Source organism: Carcharodon carcharias, chromosome 14 (assembly GCF_017639515.1).
Source record: "Carcharodon carcharias isolate sCarCar2 chromosome 14, sCarCar2.pri, whole genome shotgun sequence".
Taxonomy (NCBI): Eukaryota; Metazoa; Chordata; class Chondrichthyes; order Lamniformes; family Lamnidae; genus Carcharodon; species Carcharodon carcharias.
This window is the reverse complement of record NC_054480.1, coordinates 1,920,052-1,943,672: the sequence shown is the minus strand read 5'-3', so window position 1 is coordinate 1,943,672 and position 23,621 is coordinate 1,920,052. Positions and strand designations below refer to the sequence as shown.

Here is a 23,621-nt window from a genome sequence, read left to right as displayed (position 1 = left end):
TCTCATTGTACATTACCAGGTCTAAAATAGCCAGCTGCCTGATTTGCACTAGAATTTACTGGTCTAAGGTGTCCTGAAAACATTCCATGAACTCATCTTCCTGGTTACCTTTGCAACTCTGCTTCATCCAATCTATACAAAGATTAAAGCCACCCATGATTATTGCAGTACCCTTCTTACAAGCCCCAATTACTTCTTCCTGTAAGCTCTGTCCTACAGCACAGCTACTGTTAGGGGGCCTATAAACTACTCCCACTAGTGACTTCTTACCTTTGATAATCCTTTTCTCTACCCAAACTGATCATATATCTGGATTTTCTGAGCTAAGGTCACCTTGCACTACTGTATTAATGTCATCGTTGATTAACAGAGCTACCCTGCCACCTTTTCCTAGCTTCATGTGCCTTGAATATTTAGATCCCAGCCTTACCTGGAAAAACTCAGCAGGTCTGGCAGCATCGGCGGAGAAGAAAAGAGTTGACGTTTCGAGTCCTCATGACCCTTCGACAGAACTTGGGGACAGAACTTCCAAGTTCTGTCGAAGGGTCATGAGGACTCGAAATGTCAACTCTTTTCTTCTCCACCGATGCTGCCAGACCTGCTGAGTTTTTCCAGGTAATTCTGTTTTTGTTTTGGATTTCTAGCATCCACAGTTTTTTTGTTTTTATTTTTAGATCCCAGCCTTGGTCACCTTGCAACCATGTCTCTGAAATGGCTATCAGGTATACATATTTATTTCTATTTGTGCTATCAATTCATCCATTTTGTTATAAATGCTGCTTGCTTTCTGATGCAGAACTTTTAATTCTGATTTAGTTCATGGCTGTGCTGGCGATTTGAAAAGTATATTCAATTTAATCCCACACATCAGTTACCAAAATTACTGGTCTTAAATCAAAATTGTAAAATAAACTTGTAATATTGCGGATATGAAGATAGAATAGGGAACTATAAAACAGTGGCAAAGAGAGAAAGCTGGACAGAACAGAATGCTGGGTGAATACTGGCAAAAAGTCAATGCCAGTATGAAACAGATTTTTCCAAAAGTATTTCAATAGATATTTCTGTAATTCTATCCACTTTAAAAGGAAGGGTTTTTTAATTCTTTCATGGATGTGGACGTCACTGGCAAGGGCAGAATTTGTTGCCCCATCCCTAATTGCCTTTGAACTAAGTGATTTGCTGAGCCATTTCAGGAGTCAGTTAAGAGCCAACCCACATTGCTGGAATCACATGTCAGCCAGACCAGGTAAGGATGACAGATTTCCTTCCCTAAAGGACATTAGTGAACCAGATGGGTTTTTACAACAATTGATGGTAGTTTCATGGTTAATACTGAGACTAGCTTTCAAATCCATATTTTTATTAATTGAGCTTAAATTCCACCTGCTGAACCCATGTCCTGAGAGTATAAGAACATAAGAAGAACTAGGAGCAGGAATAGGCAATTCAGCCCCTCGAGCCTGCCCCGCCATTCATTACGATCATGGCTGATCTCATTTCAGCCTCAACTCCAATTTCCTGCCCTCTCCCCATAACCTTTCAACCCGTTACTAATTAAAAATCTGTCTATCTCCTCCTTAAATTTATTCAGCGTCCCGGCATCCACTGCAGTCTGAGGTAGTGAATTCCACAGATTCACGACCCTTTGAGAAAAGTAATTCCTCCTCATCTCTGATTTAAATCTACCACGCCTTAGCCTAAAACCACGGCCGCTTGTTCTAGAATCCCCCAGAAGGGGAAACAGCCGCTCTACGTCTACTTTGTCTATCCCCTTTAGCATCTTATATACCTCAATTAGATCTTTCATCCTTCTAAACTAGTGAGTATAGGCCTAAACTGCTCAATCTCTCATTAGCCTGGGTCTCCAGATTTCCAGTCCAACAACATTATTACTATGTCACAGTCTCCTCTTGTTTGATCCATACGAGGTAGCAGGGAATAGAAGGATATGGGGGCAGGGTAGGAAGTGGTAATTAGAGGGGAACGAGGTGCATCTGCAATTTAAACACTGGCAAAGAGCAGTTCAGTCCAGTCAACTATTTCTATGCTGTAGGTTCAATGTAAGTTGTAAAATACTAAAATAATTTAACTGGGGATGCAGAAAAGTAGAGAACCACAAAGAGTGGAACTCCCTTAATAAAGTCCTATAAAGCTCTTAAAATGCACTGTAAAAACTTCTCAGGGTGATTTGCAAAATACGTTTACATCAACTGGACTCTGGAACAAAGCGAATTCAGACACTCTCCTTTATGGTTCTCACTCCACTTTGTTCTGATGTCAAGTCAAACCTTGACAACAGAGTTTCATTTGCTTGGGTGATATACCAGGGGGCAGCCACTAACAAATGACAGCAGAAAGGCTCCCCAACATCAGTCCCCTACTTTAGGGGAGGCATGGTAAGGAACAAAGAAAACAAGGAGGATCTGGAACCAATAGAAGCACTGCAGAAGGTGCAAAAAAATCTACAAGGTTGATACCAGAACTGAAAAATTATACTTTTTAGGAAAAACTATATAGACTGGACTCTTTTCTCTAGAGAAAGCTGAGGAGTGACCTGATAAGGGGTCTGCAAGGTTTTAAGGGTAGACATGGAGACAATGTTACTGAATGTATGCAAAACCAGGGGCCATAAATATAAGATAGTTACTAATAAAACCAACAGAGTGTGTGTGAGAAATTTTTTTTACTCAGAGAGTGACTAGAATGTGGAACTCGTTACACCAGGGAGTGGTTGTGGCAAATAGCATGGGTGCTTTTAAGAAAAAGCTAGATAAGCATGTGAGGGAGAAAGGAATAGATGGATATAATGATAGGGTGAGATGAAGGGTGAAAGGAGGCTTGTGTGAAGAATAACACAGCATAGAGCAGTTGGGCCAAATGGCTGATTCTGTGTACACTCGATGTAACCATTTCGCAACCCGCTCACCATCCACATCTCTTACCTAAAATGGAGTCTTCCCCTTTCTCCATAACCCCCGATTCAGTGCAGGAGTTTGCATCTTCCTGCAGAACAACACATTTCATTAACTACAGGAAAATAATTTCTTTTAGGAATGGGGAGGGGGCAAGAACTAGGGTTAGCGCAAGGCTAGCCTCCCATCGCCCCCATAATCTTATACTGGTGCCACACACTACCCAGGCCCAAGAGAGTCACTACCATGCCCTCAGGCACCTGCTGCTCTGCCAGCAGTTTTGTTGTCAGATTGTGGACTGATGCTTCACAACTTTGAAGGTGATGAAGAGAAACTGACCAGACTAACCAGGAATACTATACCATTTGCTACTCGATTGCCTGTTACACCATACTTGGGGAGTTGAACCCTTGTTTACTAAGGATAGGAGCATTGCACAGTATTATGGTGCTGCTAAAGTGCAGCTCTGCTCTTCTTGGCCTGTCCCTTTAAGAATATAAGGTCGAAATGCTGCAAATAGGCATATCCTATGGTCAATGAGAGATAACATTTTCGTTGTATATAGGCAGTTGTCTATAAAACCCTGACTCCTTCCTGATGTTAGAAAAGACATCAGGAAATGATAAACATTCTACCCTGCAGCTGCAGCAAAAGCAGGAAATTAGGGCTAACAGGGATAGTCAGGTGTAAAATTGTCAAAGAGTAATGCAGCAGTGGAATAAGTTAGCAGGGAAGTCCACTGGAGCAGACAGTACAAATGGTTTCAACATGGAATTAAATACATCCCACATGTTCAGCTCCTGGTATGTGCTAAGCTAATGGAGTACTGCTTTCAGTCCTGGGCACTGCACCTCAGGGAGGTAACTGGCCTTGGAGAGAATGCAGCACAGATTCACCAGAATTATACCAGGGCTAAAAGGATTAAAATACCAGGGCAGGTTGCACAGGCTGGGCTTGTACCCACTTGCTGAGGAGTTTGAGGAAGTGATCCAATTGAGATGTTTAAAATGATAAGGAGAGCAAGGGACCCAATCTTAAAATCAGAGCAGGGTCTTTCTGGAGTGAAATCATAAGGCACATTTGCACACAAAAGGTAGTGGAAATCTGGAACTCAGTCTCCCAAAAAGTTCTGGATGCTGCATGCTAATTGGAGCCTTCAAGGCAGAGATTGACAGATTTTTGCTGATTGAGAGCGTCTTGAAATATGGGCTAAGGCGAGTAAATGTATTTGAAGTACAAATCAGCCATGATCTAACTAGATGGGGAAACAAGCCCAAGGGGTTAAAGGCCTCTTTCTGTTCCTATGATTTTATCCACAAAACTGAAAGCAGTATTACAACTAAGTTTTGTACTCCTGGGAGGCTATTAAACAAGACTCCCGCTCCTGAACACTATCCATTGATTCATTTCTGGAGCGTTTGTGTGCATCTTCAAAGTGGCAACCAGTCGACAGTCAACATCCAGACCCACTAGAGGAATGGCTAACACAATGCAGTGCCTGAGGAAAGCTGTTAGCCATGGAAATGTACTCCAATAAGAGCCAGTCCCTTAAGATGCAGAGGGCAGACCATTCTCAACAGAAATAGAAGAGATGGCAAGATTTCAGATTTTAAAAATTACGCACCTAATAACCTCAAAACATCATACTCACATCTGGCTGGTCCTTGAATTGTCCATCCAATTTCGACTCAGAGTCATCACCTTTACACAGGTCAACCCTAAAATTCAGCACACAATACAGTACTCACTTAGAGAAAACATCAGAGAGCAACTCTGATCCCAGTCTACCCATTGAAGACTACAGAGATACACTGTCTCAAGTTTTGAATTCATGCAGCCTGTACCTCAATGGCCCCATAAAGCTGCAGCTTTTTAAATTCATGGTTGGGTTGGATATTTCTCTTCTTTTGGGTGAGAAAAGAAAACCAAATACAAGAGTGGTGCTGGAGAATGAGGACATGCATTTGTGGCTGGTGAGAAGCTAGCATCACGGTTTTAAATGGTGCACTGTCTCTGTCTGCACACTTCACACCTAAAGAATATTGATCAACTGGTGACTGTTATGCAGGTGAGCAGCAACATCTACAAACTGCAACAAAATAAATGACTAGTTGACCTGCTTATTTTAAATGAAATTTGTTGGACAATTACTGGGCAAGACACCAAGAGTCTGCTCATGGTTGGATAATGATCTGGATAGTCAACATCCACATGAATTAAAGGACAACGGGCCTCGATAATGGTTTACCTGCACGAAGGCACCTTCAACAAGGCAGCACTCCCTTTGTGCTCCACTGGCTTGTCAGCCTAGAAAATGTGCACCAAGGAAATGAAGTGTAAAATTCTATAGGCGATGGAGAAGCAGATGGAGGGGTTTATGTGCACGAATCATTGAGGGTGGCAGGGTAGGTTGAGAACTTGGTTAACAAAACATGCAGGTTCCTGGGCTTTATAAATAGGGGAATAGAATATAAAAGCAAGGAAGTTATGATGAACTTGTATAAAATGCTGGTTCGGTCTCCACATTTTAAAAACTTCTTTCATGGGATGTGGGCGTTATTGCCCTCGAGACGGTGGTGGTGAGCTGCCTTCTTAAACCGCTGCAGTCCACGTGATGCAGGTATACCCAGTGACGTTAGGAAGGGAGTTCTAGGATTTTGACCCAGCAGTGAAGGAACAGAGACATATTTCCAAGTCAGGATGGTGAGTGGTTTGGAGGGGAACTTGCAGGTGGTGATGTTCCCAACTATCTACTGCCCTTGTCCTTCTAGGTTGTAGAGGTCAGGGGTTTGGAAGATGCTGTCTAAGGAGCTTTGGTGAGTTGCTGCAGTGCATTTTGTAGATGGTATACACTGCTGTCACTGTGCATCAGTAGTGGAAGGAGTGAATGTTCAAGGTGGTAGATGGGGTGCAAACTAAGCAGGCTTTGTCCTGGATGGTGTCGAGATTCTTGAGTGTAGTTGGAGCTGCACTCATCCAGGCAAGTGGAGAGTATTCAATCACACTCCTGACTTGTGCCTTGTAGATGGTGGACTGGCTTTGGGGAGTCAGGAGGTGAGATACTCGCTGCAGAATTCCCAGTCTCTTACCTGCTCTTGTAGCCACAGTATTTATATGGCTGGTGCAGTTCAGTTCCTGCTCAATGGTAACCCAGATGTTGATTGTGGGGGATTCAGTGATAGTAATGCCATTGAATGTCAAGGGGAGATGATTAGTTTTTCTCTTGGAGATTGTCATTATCTGGAACTTGTGTGTGGTGCGAAAGTTACTTGCCACTTATCAGCCCAGGCCTGAATGTTGTCCAGGGTTGCTTATGGACACACACTGCTTCAATATCTGAGGAGTTGCAAACGGTACTGAACATTATGCAATCATGAGTGAAAATCCCCACTTCAGACCTTGTGATGGAGAGAATGTCATGGATGAAGCAGCTGAAGATAGTTAGCCCTGTCTATTGTATCCTGCTTCTGCTGTTTGGTTTGCATCTAGACTTTCTTGCAGCTTCACCTGACATCTCATTTTTAGGTATGGTGCTGCTCCTACCATGCCCTCCTGCACTCTTCATTGAACCAGGGATGTCTCTTGGCTTGATATTAATGGTAGAGTGAGGGATATGTCAGGCCATGAAGCTACAGGTTGTGGTTGAAACAATTCTGCTGCTGTTGATGGCCCACAGTGCCCTATGGACACCTGGTTTTAAGCTGCCAGATCTGTGCTGAATCTATCCCATTTAGCATGGTGGTAGTGCCATACAATACAACAGAAGGTATGCTCAATGTGAAGACCGGACCTCGTCTCCACAACGACTGTGCAGTGGTCATTTCTACCTATATGGTCATGGACATATGCATCTGTGACAGGTAGATTGGCAAGGACCAGGTCTAGTTTCCACCTTGTTGGTTCCCTCACCAACTTCTGCTGGCCCAGTCTGACAGATATGTCCTTCATGATTCATTCAGCCTGGACAGTAGTGGTGGTACTGAGTCACTTTTGTGACGGACATTAAGTACCCAACTCAGAGTACATTCTGTGCTTCCTCCATGTCGTGTTCAACCTGGAGATGCACTGATTCATCAGCTGAGGTGGGGACTGCAGTGGCATCAGTAGGAGGTTTCCTTGCCTTTGTTAGACTTGATGCCATGAGACTTCAAGGAGTCCAGAGTCAATATTGAGGACTCCCAGGACAACTGGAGTATTGTGTTCAGTTCTGGGCGCCATACTTTAGAAAGGATGAAAAGATATTGGTGAGAGTGCAGATAAAATTCAGGAGAAAAGTTTCCAAAAATGAGGAACTTCAGGTACGTAGATAGATTGAAGAAGCCAGGGCTGTTCTCCTTGAAGGGAAGGTTGAGAGGAGATTTGATAGAGGTATTCAAAATCATAAGGGGTCTGGACGAAATAGATAGGGCAAAACTGTTCCCAATGGTGGAAGGATTGAGAAACAGAAGACACCAATTTAAGGTGTTTGGAAAAAGAAGCAACGTCATGAGGAAAAGCTTTTTTATATCGCGAATGATTAGGATCTGGAATGCACTGCCCGAGAATGTGAAGGCAACAGATTCAACCGTGGTTTTCAAGAGACAATTGGATCATTGTCTGAAGAGGAAAAATTTACAGGGCTATGGGGAAAAGGCAGGGGAGTGGGACTAGATGAGTTGCGCTTGCAGAAAGCCGGCATAGACAGATGAGCCAAGTGGCCTCCTTCTGTGCTGTAACCATTCATGATTCCATGAAGTAATGTGGTAGATAATGCTGAGGCTCATTATAGGCTTCAGGATGACAGACAGGACTATAAAATGGGAAGGAGCATGACAAATGGAATGCAATGCAGCGTGGATGTTTTATTTTAATATTTTGGGGGAATATTGTGCTATTCTATAAAGAAGGCTGTGTGAATGTTGTGTATGTGCATGTGACTAATTTAATTAGGTTGAAGATAGTCAGACTGCAAGGTTTAAATCATCAAAGGTTCAAGTTGTTAAGTAGTGAAGTGCAAGTAAATAGGTTAGAGCTAACATTTGCATTTTTAGATAAGTTGAGAGGTTGCTTGAATTTCAAAGGAAAGTGTTTGCATCTAGCAGGAGCTCACAGGTAAACAAGTAGTGGGGATATCATTTTTTTTTTTACTGACTCAAAAGCAAAGACAAGATGGAAAAATGAAAGATCTTATATTTGGAAGGGTTTGAGTTTCGAAGTGGTGTGAGGACAATGGGTTTAAAGATGAAAGAGAAAAACATATTTAAGGAAAGACTGAAAACTGTCTGGGAAATTTTGAAGAGTGCACTATGAAGTAGCAGCTTGTAGCCACCCCAGAGAAGTGCTAGCTTGTTCCAGAAAGCAAGGGTTTGTTATAAACCTGGGAATTCTATTTGAGTGAGGGGGAAAGAGAAGCTTGTGAAATACCTCCCTTATAGCAACAGTGGGTGCCTTGCAGTAATATTAGTGGATTGTTTTATAGTTTAAGAATCTATAAGAGCAATTATCTGTAAAAGGATGTTTATTTGTGAGTCTAGCTAAGTAGAAATCTTTTGGGAAATGTTGTAAGACAAAATTTAACTGTGTAGCTGTAATCTTGTGTGTTTAATATTTCTTTTCTTTTGTTAATAAATGTTTTAATTTAACTTTCAAAATCTCCAAAAGTGGTAGTGGAATCTTTACTTTCTGACTTCAGTACACATACCTTCTTGTAATAAATAAAAATTGCAAAATTGTTGTGATAATCTGACCAAGTTTCCCTTTGACATTTGGTTAGCCTGACAAATACTATATGTCATATCTTAACAGCAGAGAAGTGTGAAGTGATGCAGTTTGGGAGGACAAATATGGAAAGGCTGCAATACCATAAATGGTACGAATTTGAAAAGTGCAAATGAGCAGAGACACCTTGGTGCCCATATGCATGAATCCTTAACGGTGACAGGGCAAGTTAATCAGGTAGTTAAAAGATGAAATGGGTTACCTGGGTTTATAAATAGATATTGAATATAAAAGCAATGAGATTATGCGAGAATTTCATAAATCAGCTGGGATATTGTGAGCACCATACTTCAAGAAAGATGTAAAGGCCTTAGAGGAGGTTTACCAGGATGTTAACAGGGATGAGGGACTTCAGTTAAGAGGGGAGATCGAAAAAGTTAGGTTTATTCTCCTTGGAACAGAGAATGTTAAGAGGTGACTTAATAAGAGATTTTCAAGATGATGAGAGGCTTTGGTAGAGACAAACTGTTTCCTCTGGAGAGTGGGTCACAGATTCAAAACCATTGGGAAAGATTTAGAGAGATGAGAATAATTTTTTTCACTCTGAGTTATCAACCTGACAAGGTGGAAGCCAATTCCCTAAATAATTTGAAAAGGGAGTTGGACAGATACCCGACGATGACAAACTTACAGGGTTACAGGCAAAAAGCGGAGGTGTGACACTAAGCACATCTGCTCTTTCAAAGAGACAGTCACAACAGGCTGAAGGCCTCCTTCTGTGCTGTAAGTTGTATTATGTTAAATCTTGGAGTGGTGCTTGATTCCACCACCTGCTGGTGCAGATAAGAGGGAGACACCACTCACTGTTCTCCAAGGCAGTCATTGCTCAGGATCAATTGAAAACACAGTGCTTGAATTAGTGGCCTTCTGCCAAACATCCTTTTCCCCACCCTCGCCCATTACAGGTAACATTGCTTTACCCTTCAGTTATGTCTGATGGCAGGTCAACGCCTCCTTGCTCGGCCGCTAGCGAGGTTTCATCGGGCATGCCAACCCTTTCGAGGAAGCAGAGTGCTGGGTCAGCTCTCATCGCATTATATCGCTCGTAACCTGAAGAAAAAAAACAGCTAGGTCACAACAAGCTTCCACATCGCTATGTGCACCTGAGAAGGCTCCGCACTACTCTTACAGAAATGCCAGCTAAGTCACAGCAAGTTGGTATATTGTTCAAATGGATCAGTAATCATAACTGTGACAGGTCACTTAGCTTATAACCAATGCTTTAAAACGTTCATTCCTGAGTTCAGAGGGCCTAAAACAAATATCAAATGAGCTCCTTCTCCTGACTCATGTCGGGATATCTCACTGTGATGGCCAAAATGTGTGTAAAGCTAGTTGGTGAATATCAGCAGGTCACTGGGCTGTGCCTCACAGTCGAACCTGGCCCTGAGCTCATCCAACAATCACACAAAGTTGGAACAACAGGCAAAATACTGTAGGTGCTGGAAATGTGACGAAGGATCACTGAGCTGAAATGTTAACCCTACGCTCCTCTCTCCAGATGCTGCCTGAGCTGAGGTGTATTTTGTAGCTTTGGCTTTAACTGACACCCTTTTCTGGTGAACAATCTAAACTAAGTCACCAAGGTTAACCACAGAACCAGAACTGGAATGAACTGGGATTCATCCCAGTGCCCTGAGGGACAGGGAGTTCCACTGTCAAATCTCTACGTATGGCCTAAGGGATAAAATACAAGATCCTTTTGTAGTTAGTTGGGGCTAAGCAAATGTGCTGAGAGTGATAACATGATTTTACTTGGAATTGGTTCAAGACTGACAGTCCAAGCAAGTTTCATTATTAACACAATTCTACCTCAACCATGATATAATTTCTCCAAGTGACTGCTTCCACATTAATGGTTTTCAAACTGAGAAATGGACAGATCACCTCTAAATACTGACAGACCTGCAAGGATTCTCTCCCTGTAAATAATGACACACTAGTAGGGATTCCCTCCCTATAAATACTGAATCACCCACAGGTCTCGTGTCTCAACTTCTGCCAGAGAGTATTAATGATCCAAAGGAAAACTGCATTAACACTATAGAAATTGTTTCTTTTATTATATGGCAACAAACATAATAATTGAGTCAGTCAAAAAGTACATAAAAATAGAAAATACAGAGTTGTTGTAATGCAGCACTCATGGGCTCTCCCAGCTCCAAATGCACAAGAATTGATTATTAAGAACTGGAAGCAAAAATTATGGAGCTTTTCCTGGGCACTGACTGATGTGAGACTTGAGGGCAACTTGCATTTTGAAAACTAATAGGAAAATGAATACAGAATAAATGGCCTCTTGCCAGTCCTATGCAAATGCAAAGCAACTAATGCAGGAATGAGTTTCAGGAACTTAAATGAAGCACAGTTTACAAATAAATTCTTAAAATTTCAAATTAACAGCAGGTTGGCTAAGCAGGATAAGTGCTTATAATATACTCGCCACCATCCATTATTTCACTTGCCAGCAGAAATACTCCCATCACCAACACCTTAATATTAGAAGATTGGCCTTTAACAGGTTATGTCAAACCTCAATGCGCATTACACAATAAATTACTCTGAAATAATCATATTGCAACAGCTGCATCATCTGAGGAACAATAATGTAACCATGAAGGCAGCCTTACCATGTTTATAAACTCCAATGAGCAGGGACTTGTCTGAGTCTCCGCCCCACCAGTCGACGGGCACATCATTGTAGTCAACATCAGGAATCCAGACTTCCAGCTTACTACACCCCAGGTGTGGGTAAGAGACACAAGGGAGGGTGGGAGACGCGAAGGGAAGAGCAGGAGGGGGAGGAGGAGGCAGAGCAGGAGGAGGAGGAGGAGGCAGAGCAGGAGGAGGAGGGGGAGGAGGAGGGGGAGGAGGAGGGGCCGAGCAGGAGGGGGAGGAGGAGGGGGCCGAGCAGGAGGGGGAGGAGGAGGAGGAAGCCGAGCAGGAGGGGGAGAGGCAAAGAGAAATAAAGAAATAACTCCATTGAAAATCATTAATTAGTAAAAATCAGTAACCAGTAAAGACAGTTGTCATGCACTCACCCTCAACCTGCAACAGAGAACAGCTAAATTGCAAATTTACACTTGCTTGGAGTGGCCGCCTCACCGAGTACAGGAACAGGAGCCCCTCAGGACTGTTCAGTTAGATAATGGCTGACATGTAACTCAAATCCATTTACCCACCTTTTCTCTTACCCAACTCAAACCCAATCAACATCAGATTTGAAATTTTCAATTGACTTCCCTCCAACCACCCACCACCTCAACAGTTTTTATTGTAAGAGAGTTATAGATTTCCATTACCCTTTGAGTGCATTTCCCCTGAGTAGCCTAGTTCTAAGCCCCCTTGTTCTGGATTCCCCATCAGAGGAACAGTATTTCTCCAGCGATCCAATTTAATTCCCATCATTTTTAGACACTTCGGTTAGAACATCCCTAAATCTTTTAATCCTAAGGGAATACAAACTAAGTTTATGCAACCCGTTTCATTATATAATACTTTTAGCCCTGGCATCAATCTTCCAAAGGACACTTGTGACATGGGAACATAAGGCTTAGGCGGAGTAGGTCATTTGGCCATTAGATAAGATCATGGCTGACCTGGCTGTCTCTCAACTCCACTTTCCTGTCTGCCCCTCATAACCCTCGACTCCCTGGTCTAACAAAAATCTGTCTAACTCTGCTTTGAATAAATTCAATGGCCCAACCTCCACTGCTCTCTGGGGAAGAGAATTCCACAGACTAATGACCCTCAGAGACAAAAAACAAAGTCTTCATTTCAGTCATAAAAGGGAGACCTCATTCTTAAACTGTGTTCCCCAGTTCTAGTCTCCAAAACAAGTGGAAACATCCTCCTGGTATCCACCCTATCCAGTCCCCTCAGGATCTTATATGTTTCAATAACATCACCTCTCATTCTTCTAAACTCCAATGGGTATAGACTCAACCTGTTCAACCTTTCTCCATAAGATAAGCCCTTCATCCCAGTAATGAGTCGAGTGAACCTTCTCTGAATTGCTTCTAGTGCAATTAAACCATTTTTCAAATAAGGAGACCAAAACTGTACACAGTACTCCAAATGTGGTCTCACCAAGGCCCTGTACAGCTGCAGTAAAACTTGCCTACTTTTATATTCTACTTCCCTTGCAATAATTCCAACATTCCATTTGCCTTGCTGCAATCACTTGCAGCACCTACATACTAACTTCTTATGATTCATGTACCGGGGCACCCAGATCGCTCTATGCCACTGTGTTCTGCAATCTCTCTCCATATAAATAAGATGCTGCTTTTCTATTCTTCCTGCCAAAGGTGACAAGTTCAGATTTTCCCACATCATACTCCATCTGCCAATTTTTTGCTCACTCACTTAACCTATCTATATCCCTTTGCAGACTCTTTGCCTCCTCTTGACAACTTATCTTCCTAGCTATCTCGGTGTCATCAGCAAATTTAACTACATACATTCAGTCCCTTCATTCAAGTCATTGATGCAGACTGTAAACATTTGAGTGCCCAGCACTGATCCCTATGGCACTCCACTAGTTACAGCGTGACAACCTGAAAAAGACCCATTTATCCCTGCTTCCTGTTAGCTAACCAATTATCTATCCATGCTAATATTTTACCCCTACACCACAAGCTCTTATTTTGTGTAGCAACCTTTGATGTAGCATTTTATCAAATGATTTTTGGAAATCTAAGTACACATCTACAGATTTCCCTTTATCCACGTTGCTTATTACTTCTTCAAAGAACTCTATTAAATTAGTTAAACACTATTTTCCGGTTGATGCAACGACTGGTGTAGATTTTATGCACTCTGGCCTTAAAATAATTCCAGGGTGAGCACCTGTTAAATATCTTTGGAATTTTTAATAATTCTATTTCTCCTTTTCCTACTTGAAATCACTGATCCCTTGCTTATAGTCACTGTAACCTAACAAGGACCATTTTGCTGCTGACTGTAAGTAGGCTGTTCAGATGCCAGATGCACTGATGTAGCATTTTGAATTATAGAATGATACAGCACAGAGTGAGCCATTCACCTGACCATGCCTGTGCCTGATCTTAAAAACAGCCCTCCAATTAGTCCCATTTCCCTGTCTTTCCCCATAGCACTGCAAATTCTTCCCTTTACAAGTATATATCCAATTCATTTTTGAGAGTTACTACTGAATATGCTTCCAGGCGATGCACTGCAAATTGCAACAATTCCATGAGATAAAAAATGTCTCATCTTCCCTTTGGTTCGACTGTCAATCACCTTAAATCTGTTTACTGTAGTTATTGCCTCTCCAGTCACTGAAAACAATCTCTGCTTATTTACTCTATCCAAACCTCTTATAGCTGAAAGCAGAAGAAAGTCCCGGTTGCTTCACAGAGATGCAAGAGGCGAAGAAAACAGAGAGGGGCAGTGAAGCTCAGCTCCATTTTTAACCAATACTATTCCCCAGCAGGGGAAGTGCCCTGGCCAACTTTAAGCCCTTATTACGGTTTCCCATTCATCATGGGTAAAATCATTCGAAAGGAGTGATCGAGACTGAGTTGGTCTTCTTGAGGTCTTCTATGGCTCAGCATCAAACTTTATAGTTCATTTACCCACGACACTGGAGCAGTTTTGCCATGTGACGTACCTCGCATCAATACCATCCAAAGCTTTGTCAGCAGCCTCTCCCAGCACCTCCTGTTTAAGGTAATACAGCATCCGGACTCGCAGCAAGACCCTTGGAATAACCACACAGAGCAAAATAAAATGAAGCTTAAGACAGAAAGGAGCAGAAACAACTTCTACTTATTTATATGCTGCCTCTCATGAACCACAGCGCTGCACAAGGTGGAGAAGATTTACAGAGCAGGAGCGAGGTCCAGTTACACAGAGCATGGAACAACCAAGCAAACCACTCAGTTGTGTCAAATTACTAAAAAGAACAGACTGCAGTAGTTTGAAAACAAATACTGCCACTTTCTTTAGGCAAAACTAAATGTGCTGAGTACTACCTGCTAGACTCAAGTGCCTCGTTCATTCATAACTCTAAACAACACTTGGGCTCTGCTCTCCCTGCTCACACACATGTGCACTCACTTGTTGCAATGCTGTTTGAGATGTTTCTTATAGCCATCATCATGGAAGAGCACATCTGGGTTACAGGTGGCCACCCAATCAGCATTCTTCAGCTCTGGCTGGGACAGCGGAGTTTTCATCTTCTTGCCTTTCCTCCCCCTGGGTACAGGCGCTGATAACCCTGGAAGGGAATGTAACAAGGCCTTACATTACTGAATCCACAATATCAATTACGTTTTAGCTCCAGGGTTTCCAGTTTTGCTGTAACCTCCCCCAATTCCTGCACTCAGACACAATGCCCTGAAATGGAATCACCAACCAATTTTAAACCCATCTTTTCCCTTCTCAAGTATCGAGGGATCTATATATTTCCAGCAGTTTCTACTTTTATTTCAATTTCCAGAATTTGAAGGAGGTCCCCTATTATGAAAGGGTGCTGGAAGCAGATCCAATAGTAAACTTCAAAAGGGAATTGGATAAGTATTTGAAAAGGAAGAATTTGTAGGGCTGTAGGGAAAGACCAGGGGAATCAGACAAATTTAATAGCTCTTTCAAAGAGCCGGCAGATGTATGATGGGCCAAACAGCTGTGCTGCAAGATTCTACAATTTTAATCTCCGCACTAAGGATAAGGATAAGACAGGGGAGTGGGATTTGGTGGAATGCAATTTCAAAGAGCCAGTGCAGACTTGATGGGACGAATGGCCTCTTCCTGCACTGTAAAGATACTGTGATACAACATGTCAAGTTTGCCCTTTTACTTAAAGGTCAACCAAAACATGGGGTAGTAAGGTCTGGGTCCTTCAGTGTGGAGTGCTGCCTATCTCAGCCATCTACTCAAGAGATCCCAGTTTTCAAGAGGCTGTTTTTGCCTGGTGGAGATCCAAAATTTTGGCTCTCACCTCCTGACCTGCTCGAGAGTTCACACAGTCATTCAGCCTATCGTGCCTAGTTTACAGTGTAGCTGGTGCTGATTTTCATGAGTCAGCTTTTCAAATGATCTAGACTCCAGTATACTGCACAACAGGCATCCAGAGTCTCCACAGCTACCCTTTAGTTAGGAAGCCAGTATACTTTGCACAACCAGTAAAGCAACAATATACGTAAGACAGTCTGGGGCCACTGGCAGCCTGTCGCTACCTGCTCCCTTGATCCATGCTCACCCCTCTCTCAGTGTTTCACGCAATGTTACAAATATTCACTCAAATAAAGGCCATTTGTACCATCCGTTGCCAATATCTGCTCCACATCGGAATTACCAATCAGAATCCCATTTTCCAGTGCCTTCCCCATGCTCTTGAACGTTTAGATCCCTCTGAAATAGTGTGGCCAACTCAGCTTCCACATCGGGTATAGCTTTCCACATTTGAATATCCTTGTGAGCCATCTCTATGTGCCCTCTGAGTTGCGGTTTAATTTGCACAAGACAAATTCAACAGAAAGCAGAATTAGGGTTGAGATCTCAACTAAAATCTCAGGACTAGATCTGCCACAGGCAATCTCGTACCTGAGTGATTGTGCAGTGCTTGGTTCTGTCCATCTTTTGTTGGAGTAATAAGATCCCAGATGAAGCTTTTGATCTTCTCATCCCCTTTGTAGTGTTTCAGGCAATAAACCAGAAGAGTGCGACAAATGGTCTCCATGTCCTTCTCTGTCAGGTGCCACTTGAATCGTCCATGTGACAGGATGTCCTTCCATCGACCCCACCTGCAACATAGGATGATGAGGGTCCCACCACCACTTCAGATGACAGCTTTGATCAAACAGCAGCCCTGCAGCTCACCACTAATTCCAAACACCATTATGGAAAGTAGAAATGTTAGGCTGGAGCTATAATCTCCTCTAAAGCCATCTCCATGCTGCAGCAGAACTCTGGAGTCAGGTTCTACTGAGGAAAGGGTCAGACAGCAGGCATGGGTGTGGAGACAGGGCCAGGACAGATCCCTCTGCTTTTCTTTCTACAATTTCAATTATCTATTGCCTTAAAGGATATTTGCAAATGGAACTACATTTGGTCAATAATGAGGTCAGTGGCAGTTTCTACTGTTCTAACACAAAGGCAGTATTTACTTTACCACAAGCTTTCAAACCATAATTAAATTCAATAAAGAGACTAGTTGGTACAGAAGTAGCTTTATTTTTTACTAATCAAAGTGATATCAGAATTGGAAAGTAGAATAATTCCCTTTTCAGGAACCAGCATTAGCAACAGGGTTAACACCTTTCACATCATGTGCAATCTAAAAGGAACTGTCATCATGACATGAACTCTAACATTGAGGCCGCTTCACAAAAGTTCATCAATAGCCCCAGCAACAACATGTTCAAACCATGAGTCACATAGACAAGTGGAATTATAAAATGGTTTTAAAAGCAAGGTTTGAGCATTCAGTTTGCCACCTGGACCAAAACTGGACAGGGGTAAGCATCGTGGTTCCTGGGGACATCAAAGTTGAATGTGTTACTTAGTGATATCTATAAACCCCTCTCCCCTTTTGTACCTCTGATGTACCACAGTCAGCCTCACCTACTTTGATTGTAGGAAGTGGCAGGACAAGCATCAAAGCCTGTTTCACAAAGTAAGTTCCATTCTCCCTCCCAGAACAAACTCTTTTCTTCTCCTACCCAGTTCCTAGATGATCCAGTGGTGTAAAAGATCCCACAGCACTATTTCAAATTGCAGAGGAGTTTTCTCCTGTGCCCTAGCTCAATCAATAAAACTGATACAGATTATCTAGTCATTATCATTTTGCTGCTCTTGGGACCTTCCTGTGTGCAAATTAGCTGCTGTGGTTTCTGCACTATACCAGTAAATACACCTAAAAATGCTTAATTGGCTGCAAAGTGTTTTGGGACGTGCTAAGGTTGAGAAAGGTGTGCTGGAACTGCAAGTCAGTTTTTCTTGCTTAAACTCTTTTCACCTTTTAGCCACTTAACTCCAAGAGGAATCCTGTGCGCACACTCACCCAAATATCAGCAGGTTCTTTTCCACCCGAAAGCACTCTGCTCGGAGGTATCGGCGGGTCTTGTCATGAAGACGGCGAGACCTCGAAGGTCTATCTTCACTGTCACTGTCAAGCTCGGAGAACTCCATCAACTCATCGTCCTCAAAAGAATTGTAGTGTTTTGTCTGTTTCCTGACACGTGGTGTGTCAATTACCAAGCTGTCCTGTGACAGACATCAGATGTACATCATTACTCCCTTTAACATGAACTCTGTTCCAGCCACACTCCACCACCCCAGCAATTCATTTAGGCTCAACAAGATCATGTGCAACATGGATGTTCTACCAGCGTCAGCAATTCTCAAACTTTTTTCATTGAAGAAACTCTTTTCAAATGGATTCGTTATCAGGGACACAAACCCCACATCCAAATTCTAATACTATATAATGTTCATTATGTGAAAGTAGTGCATGGTTTGGTAATACTTTTTTAAAATATGCTTTTTACTGACAGATCTCAGTAAGATGGGTGTGCCTCATATTCACTGCAGATCCTGTTTATCTTTGTCTAGGGAGCAGGACAGGGCAAGCAGTGTGCAGGGAAGCAGAGCACAGGGGAAACAGAACACGTCTGCGATTGCTACTCTTGACCACATTGAGAAAGGCACAATAAAAATGAAAGTCAGTCTTTATTTTCTTTGCTTAACTCAGTTCAGTTTGTTTCCAATGTTTGTTTCCAGTGGGAATTCTGTCACCCACCTGTATGGCTGATCCACCATTACAGGCCCCTGGAAGGTCTCTGTGGATCCTCAATTTGAGAATCACTGTGCTAGATTCTGAACTTTAAACCTCATACTTTGCCAATAAGATCATTTATGTCTATCACACACGAACTTCCCCACATATTAGCATCTCTACAGATTCTACTCGCTGGCCTTACCCCATCTACACTCCATAATCTCCAATTTATCTAAAATGCAACCACTCATATCCTACCCCACAATAAATCATGCTCACCAATCACTCCTGCCCTTGCTGAGTTACATTGGTCTCCTGACTTTCAACACATTCAATTGAAAGTTTTGTTTTTATTAATTCATGGGATGTGGGCGGCGCTGGCAAGGCCAGCTTTTATTGCCCGTCCTTAACTGCTCTCAAGTAGGTGGTGGTGAGCTGCCTTCTTGAACCACTGCAGTCCATGAGGTGTAGGTACATCCACAGTGCTGTTAGGGAGGGAGTTCCAAGATTTTGACCCAGGGACTGTGAAGGAACGGCAATACAGTTTCAAGTCAGGATGGTGGGTGGCTTGGAAGGGAACTTCCAGGTGGTGATGTTCCCATGTTTCTGCTGCCCTTGTCTTTCTAGATGGTAGTGGGTTTGGGAGATGCAGTCTAAGGAGCCATGGTGAAATCCCATAGTGCATCTTGTAGATAGTACACACTGCTGCCACTGTGCATCAGTGGTGGCAGGAGTGAATGTTTGTGGATGTGGTGCCAATCAAGCAGACTGCTTTGTCCTGGACAGTGTCAAGCTTCTTCAGTGTTGTGGAAGCTGCACTCAACCAAGCAAGTGGAGAGTATTCCATCACACTCCTGACTTGTGCCTTATAGCTTCAAGAAGTCAGGAGATGAGAGGCTCGCTGCAGGATTCCTAGCCTCTGACCTGCTCTCGCAGCTGTAGTATTTATATGGCTAGTCCAGTTCAGTTTCTGGCCAATGGTAATCCCCAAGATGTTGACAGTGGGGGATTTAGCAACGGTAATGACATTGAACGTCAAGGGGAGATGGTTAGGTTCTCTCGTGTGGTGCGAATGTTACTTGCCACTTGTCAGCCCAAGCCTGGGTATTGTCCAGGTTTTGCTGCATTTGGACACAGACTGCTGCAGTATCTGAGGAGTCGTGAATGATGCTGAACATTATGCCATCATCAGCGAACATCCCCACTTCTGACCTTATGATGGAAAGGAGGTCATTGATGAAGTAGCTGAAGATGAGGACTCTGTATTCTGAGGAACTCCTGCCGTGATGTCCTGGAACTTAGGTGATTGACCTCCAACAACCACCACCATCTTTCTTCGTACTAGGTATGACTCCAACCATCAAACAGTTTTCCCCCGATTCCCACTGACTCCAGTTTTGCTAGGGGTCCTTGATGCCACTCTCAGTCAAATGCTGCCTTGATATCAAGGGCAGTCACTCTCACCTCACCTCTGGAATTCAGCTCTTTTGTCCATGTTTGAACTGAGGCTGTAATGAGGTCAGGAGCTGAGTGATCCTGAGGAACCCAAACTGAGCGCCAGTGAGCAGGTTATTTCTAAGTAAGTGCCGCTTGATAGCACTGTTGATGACCCCATCCAACGTGTTACTGATGATCGAGAGTAGACTGATGGGCGGAAATTGGCTGGGTTGGATTTGTCCTGATTTTTGTTTACAGGACATACCTGGGCAATTTTCCACATAGCCTGGTAGGTGCCAGTGTTGTAGCTGTACTGGAACAGCTTGGCTAGGGGCACAGCAAATTCTGGAGCACAAGTCTTCAGTACTATTGCTAGAATATGGTCAAGCCCCATGGCCTTTGCCGTATCCAATGCCTTCAGCCGTTTCTTGATATCACGTGGAATAAATAAAATTGGCTGAAGACTGGCAACTGTGATGCTGGGTATCTCCGGAGGAAGCCGAGGTGGATCATCCACTCAGCACTTATGGCTGAAGATTGCTGCAAATGCCTCAGCCTTATTTTTTCAACTGCTGTGCTGGGCTCCTCCATCACTGAGGATAGGGATATCTGTGGAGCCTCCTTCTCCAGTGAGTTGTTTAATTGTCGTCCACCGTTCACAACTCGACGTAGCAAGACTGCCGAGCTTAGATCTAATCTGTTGTTGTGGAATTGCTTAGTTCTATTTGCACATGCTTAACTGTTTGGCTTACGCTGTTTCTATTTCTTAAGGACTTAAGAAATAGAAAAAGGAGTAGGTCATATGGCCCACTGCACCTACTCCACCATTCAATAAGTTAATTACTGAACTTCTATATTAATCCACTTGCCTGTCCCATTCTTTCTCATGTCCATCGAATCCTTCAGTATCCAAAAATCTATTGATCCATCTTGAATATACTCAATGATATGAATCCATTTGATTCGAGTAGAGAATCCCAAAGATTCACAACCTTCTGAATGAAGAAATCTCTCACCCTTACTCTGAAATTTGGATCCAAGTTACAGACTTTCAGTCAAGGGAAACAGCTTCTCCACACCCTGCATATCGAATTGTCTAAGGATTATATATGTATCAATGAGGCCACGTTTCATTCTTCTAAATTCCAGGGAATATAGGCCCATTCTACTCAATCTCTTCTCATCCAAGGAATCAGTCCATTGAACCTTTACCACATGCCCCATGAGGCGAAAAATCCTTCCTTCGGCAAAGAGGCCAAAACTATACATAGTACTCCAGGTCTCTCCAAAGTCAATTATAGCAAGACTTCCTTCTTCTTATACTGCAACGCTCTTGCAATACAGGCGAACATGCAGTTTGCTTTGCTATATTTGTCCTCAGATGTCTCCTCAACCTTGTCCCACCCAACCTTGGCAACATTCTCCAAATTTACTCTCCCTCTGTAAACTCAAGTCCTCTGAGCTTCTCTCTACCCCACCACTTGCAGCAGTGCTTTCAGCCACCTGTTCTTAGGCAAGCCCAACACCCCCTTCTCTCTCTTTTTCCCCTGCTTTGGTTTACATTTAAAAATGTGCCAACAATTATGTCTGAAAAAGGTCCTGCAGATGCAATCAAATGAATGAGCAGTTTTTTGGTGATCTAGCTGAGAGAGAATTGAAATTCTTTTTTGTCCAAATGGAGCATTAATTTAACATTTCGCTTAAGGGATAGAAACAAACCGAGCCACAACCTCACTGTTTATAACTGCAACTGCACAGTACCATTATACTTATTTAATTTTTTTTTAATTCATGGGATTTTGGTATCACTGGTAAGGGCAGCATTTACTGCCCATCCCTAACTGACAGTCAGGTCCAACTGTGACATTCTAGGCCATTTCAGAGGGCAGTTAAAAGGCAACCACATTGCTGTGGTCTGTAGGCCAGATTGGGTAAGGACAGCAGATTTCCTTCCCTACAGGACATTAGTGAATAATCTGGGTCCTTATAACAATCCACTAGTTTCATGGTCATTATTACGGATACTAGCTTTTTATTCCAGATTTCGTTATTAACTGGATTGAACTGCCGTGCTGGGGGTTTAAATTCATGTCTCCAACTCAATAGTCCAAGCCTCTGGGTTATTAGTCTAGTACCATAACCACATTGCTACTGTTCCCTCAAATGGTTGCCAAGTGGTGTTACACAGAGGAAGTCAGGACCAAGTGTCTTCAGAGAAAGTGGGGTTATGTAGCGGGTGATAGATTCTGTGGCACAGATGTAATTCAGTCCTATTTTAAAGTCATTCATTGTGTCCTTACTTGTATTATAAATTCCTATGTCAACATTTCTGTAAGTAACTATGTAAACTTTTCACATTATAATTACACATTCCTGCCTGTGGAGGGACTACAAGGCACAGAGACAATAAATTTTCAGTACATTCTAGATATACAGCCTTACAAGAACAGGACAAATCCAATGCGGCCAATTACCGCCCCATCAGTCTACTCTCGATCATCAGTAAGGTGATGGAAGGGGTCATCAACAATGCTATCAAGTGGCACTTGCTTAGCAATAACCTGCTCACTGATGCTCAGTTTGGGTTCTGCCAGGGCCACTCAGCTCCTGACTTCATTACAGCCTTGGTTCAAACATGGGCAAAGGAGCTGATCTCCAGAGGTGAGGTGAGAGTGACTGCCCTTGACATCAACGCAGCATTTGGCCAACTGTGGCCCCAACAAAACTGGAGTCAATAGGAATCAGGGGAAAAACTCTCCGCTGGTTGGAGTCATACCTAGCACAAAGGAAGATGGTTGTGGTTGGAGGTCAATCATCTCAATTCCAGGACACCACTGCAGTAGTTCCTCAGGATAGTGTCCTCAGCCCAACCATCTTCAGCTACTTCATCAATGACCTTCCTTCCATTATAAGGTTAGAAGTGGGGATGTTCACTGAGGATTGCACAACAATTGCAGCGAGTAACTCACCTCCTGACTCCCCAAAGCCTGTCCACCATTTACAAGGCAGAAGTCAGGAGTGTGATGGAAAACTCTCCACTTGACTGGATGAGTGCAGCTCCAGCAACACTCAAGAAGCTCAACACCATCCAGTTCTTAATTATATTGTCTTGCTGAGACTGGGAACTTCCTTGCAGTGAATAAGGAAGAGGAAAGACACAACAGGGCCAAGACCAGAGCAGATAAAAGCAAAATACTGCGGATGTTGGAAATCTGAAATAAAAGACCAGAGCAGCATTGGCATTCTGCCTCAGCTGGCACATGATTTAAAGAGCAGCCCAAGAGACAGGGATTAAAAAATGTTGAATAATTCTAGTCGGAAGGGCTGGTCCAGTAGAGGGACCCCAGGTGGGCCATTATAAGAGAGGGCAGCTGGGGACTGGCCTCAGGATTATTTCTAGCATCCTGACTATCCCTGTATCTTTTAATACTTTTTGAGATAATGACATGTATGAACCACCCCTTGCCCAAGATAAGTACCGAAGAAGCCACTTACTTTTCCATTTTTCGACTCAATATCCAGCTCTGCAATTTTGGCCCATTTTTGCCAGAAGTTGGGGTCGTCTAAAGATATATCAGTTCTATTCCCTGAAGCCACGAAACTGGCCTGGAGCAGAAACAAATCACAGCAGAGATCCTGAGGTGTTTATTTAAACAACAGTTCTTTGTAATGGAGATATAAAGGCTACAAGTGACAAACAGATATAAAAAGGGTCTGCAAATGATATTAAATTTACTTCACCAGGGCACAATCCTAGACTTACAAAG

General features: G+C 42.9%; 1 protein-coding gene across 3 annotated transcripts in view; it reads right to left on the bottom strand.

Annotated features, from left to right (window-relative positions):
• chd6 (chromodomain helicase DNA binding protein 6) overlaps nucleotides 1-23,621 on the bottom strand; it is a 242,710-nt gene that overhangs the window by 45,822 nt on the left and 173,267 nt on the right. For all 3 annotated transcript variants that reach the window (XM_041204558.1, XM_041204557.1, XM_041204559.1), the window contains 9 exons: nucleotides 23,350-23,460; nucleotides 17,701-17,903; nucleotides 16,242-16,441; nucleotides 14,757-14,916; nucleotides 14,308-14,397; nucleotides 11,303-11,406; nucleotides 9,593-9,722; nucleotides 4,567-4,633; nucleotides 2,946-3,006 (listed from right to left, as the gene is read on the bottom strand). In XM_041204558.1, the coding sequence (XP_041060492.1) occupies nucleotides 2,946-3,006; nucleotides 4,567-4,633; nucleotides 9,593-9,722; nucleotides 11,303-11,406; nucleotides 14,308-14,397; nucleotides 14,757-14,916; nucleotides 16,242-16,441; nucleotides 17,701-17,903; nucleotides 23,350-23,460 (1,126 nt within the window). The remainder of the gene's footprint in view (nucleotides 1-2,945; nucleotides 3,007-4,566; nucleotides 4,634-9,592; nucleotides 9,723-11,302; nucleotides 11,407-14,307; nucleotides 14,398-14,756; nucleotides 14,917-16,241; nucleotides 16,442-17,700; nucleotides 17,904-23,349; nucleotides 23,461-23,621) is intronic.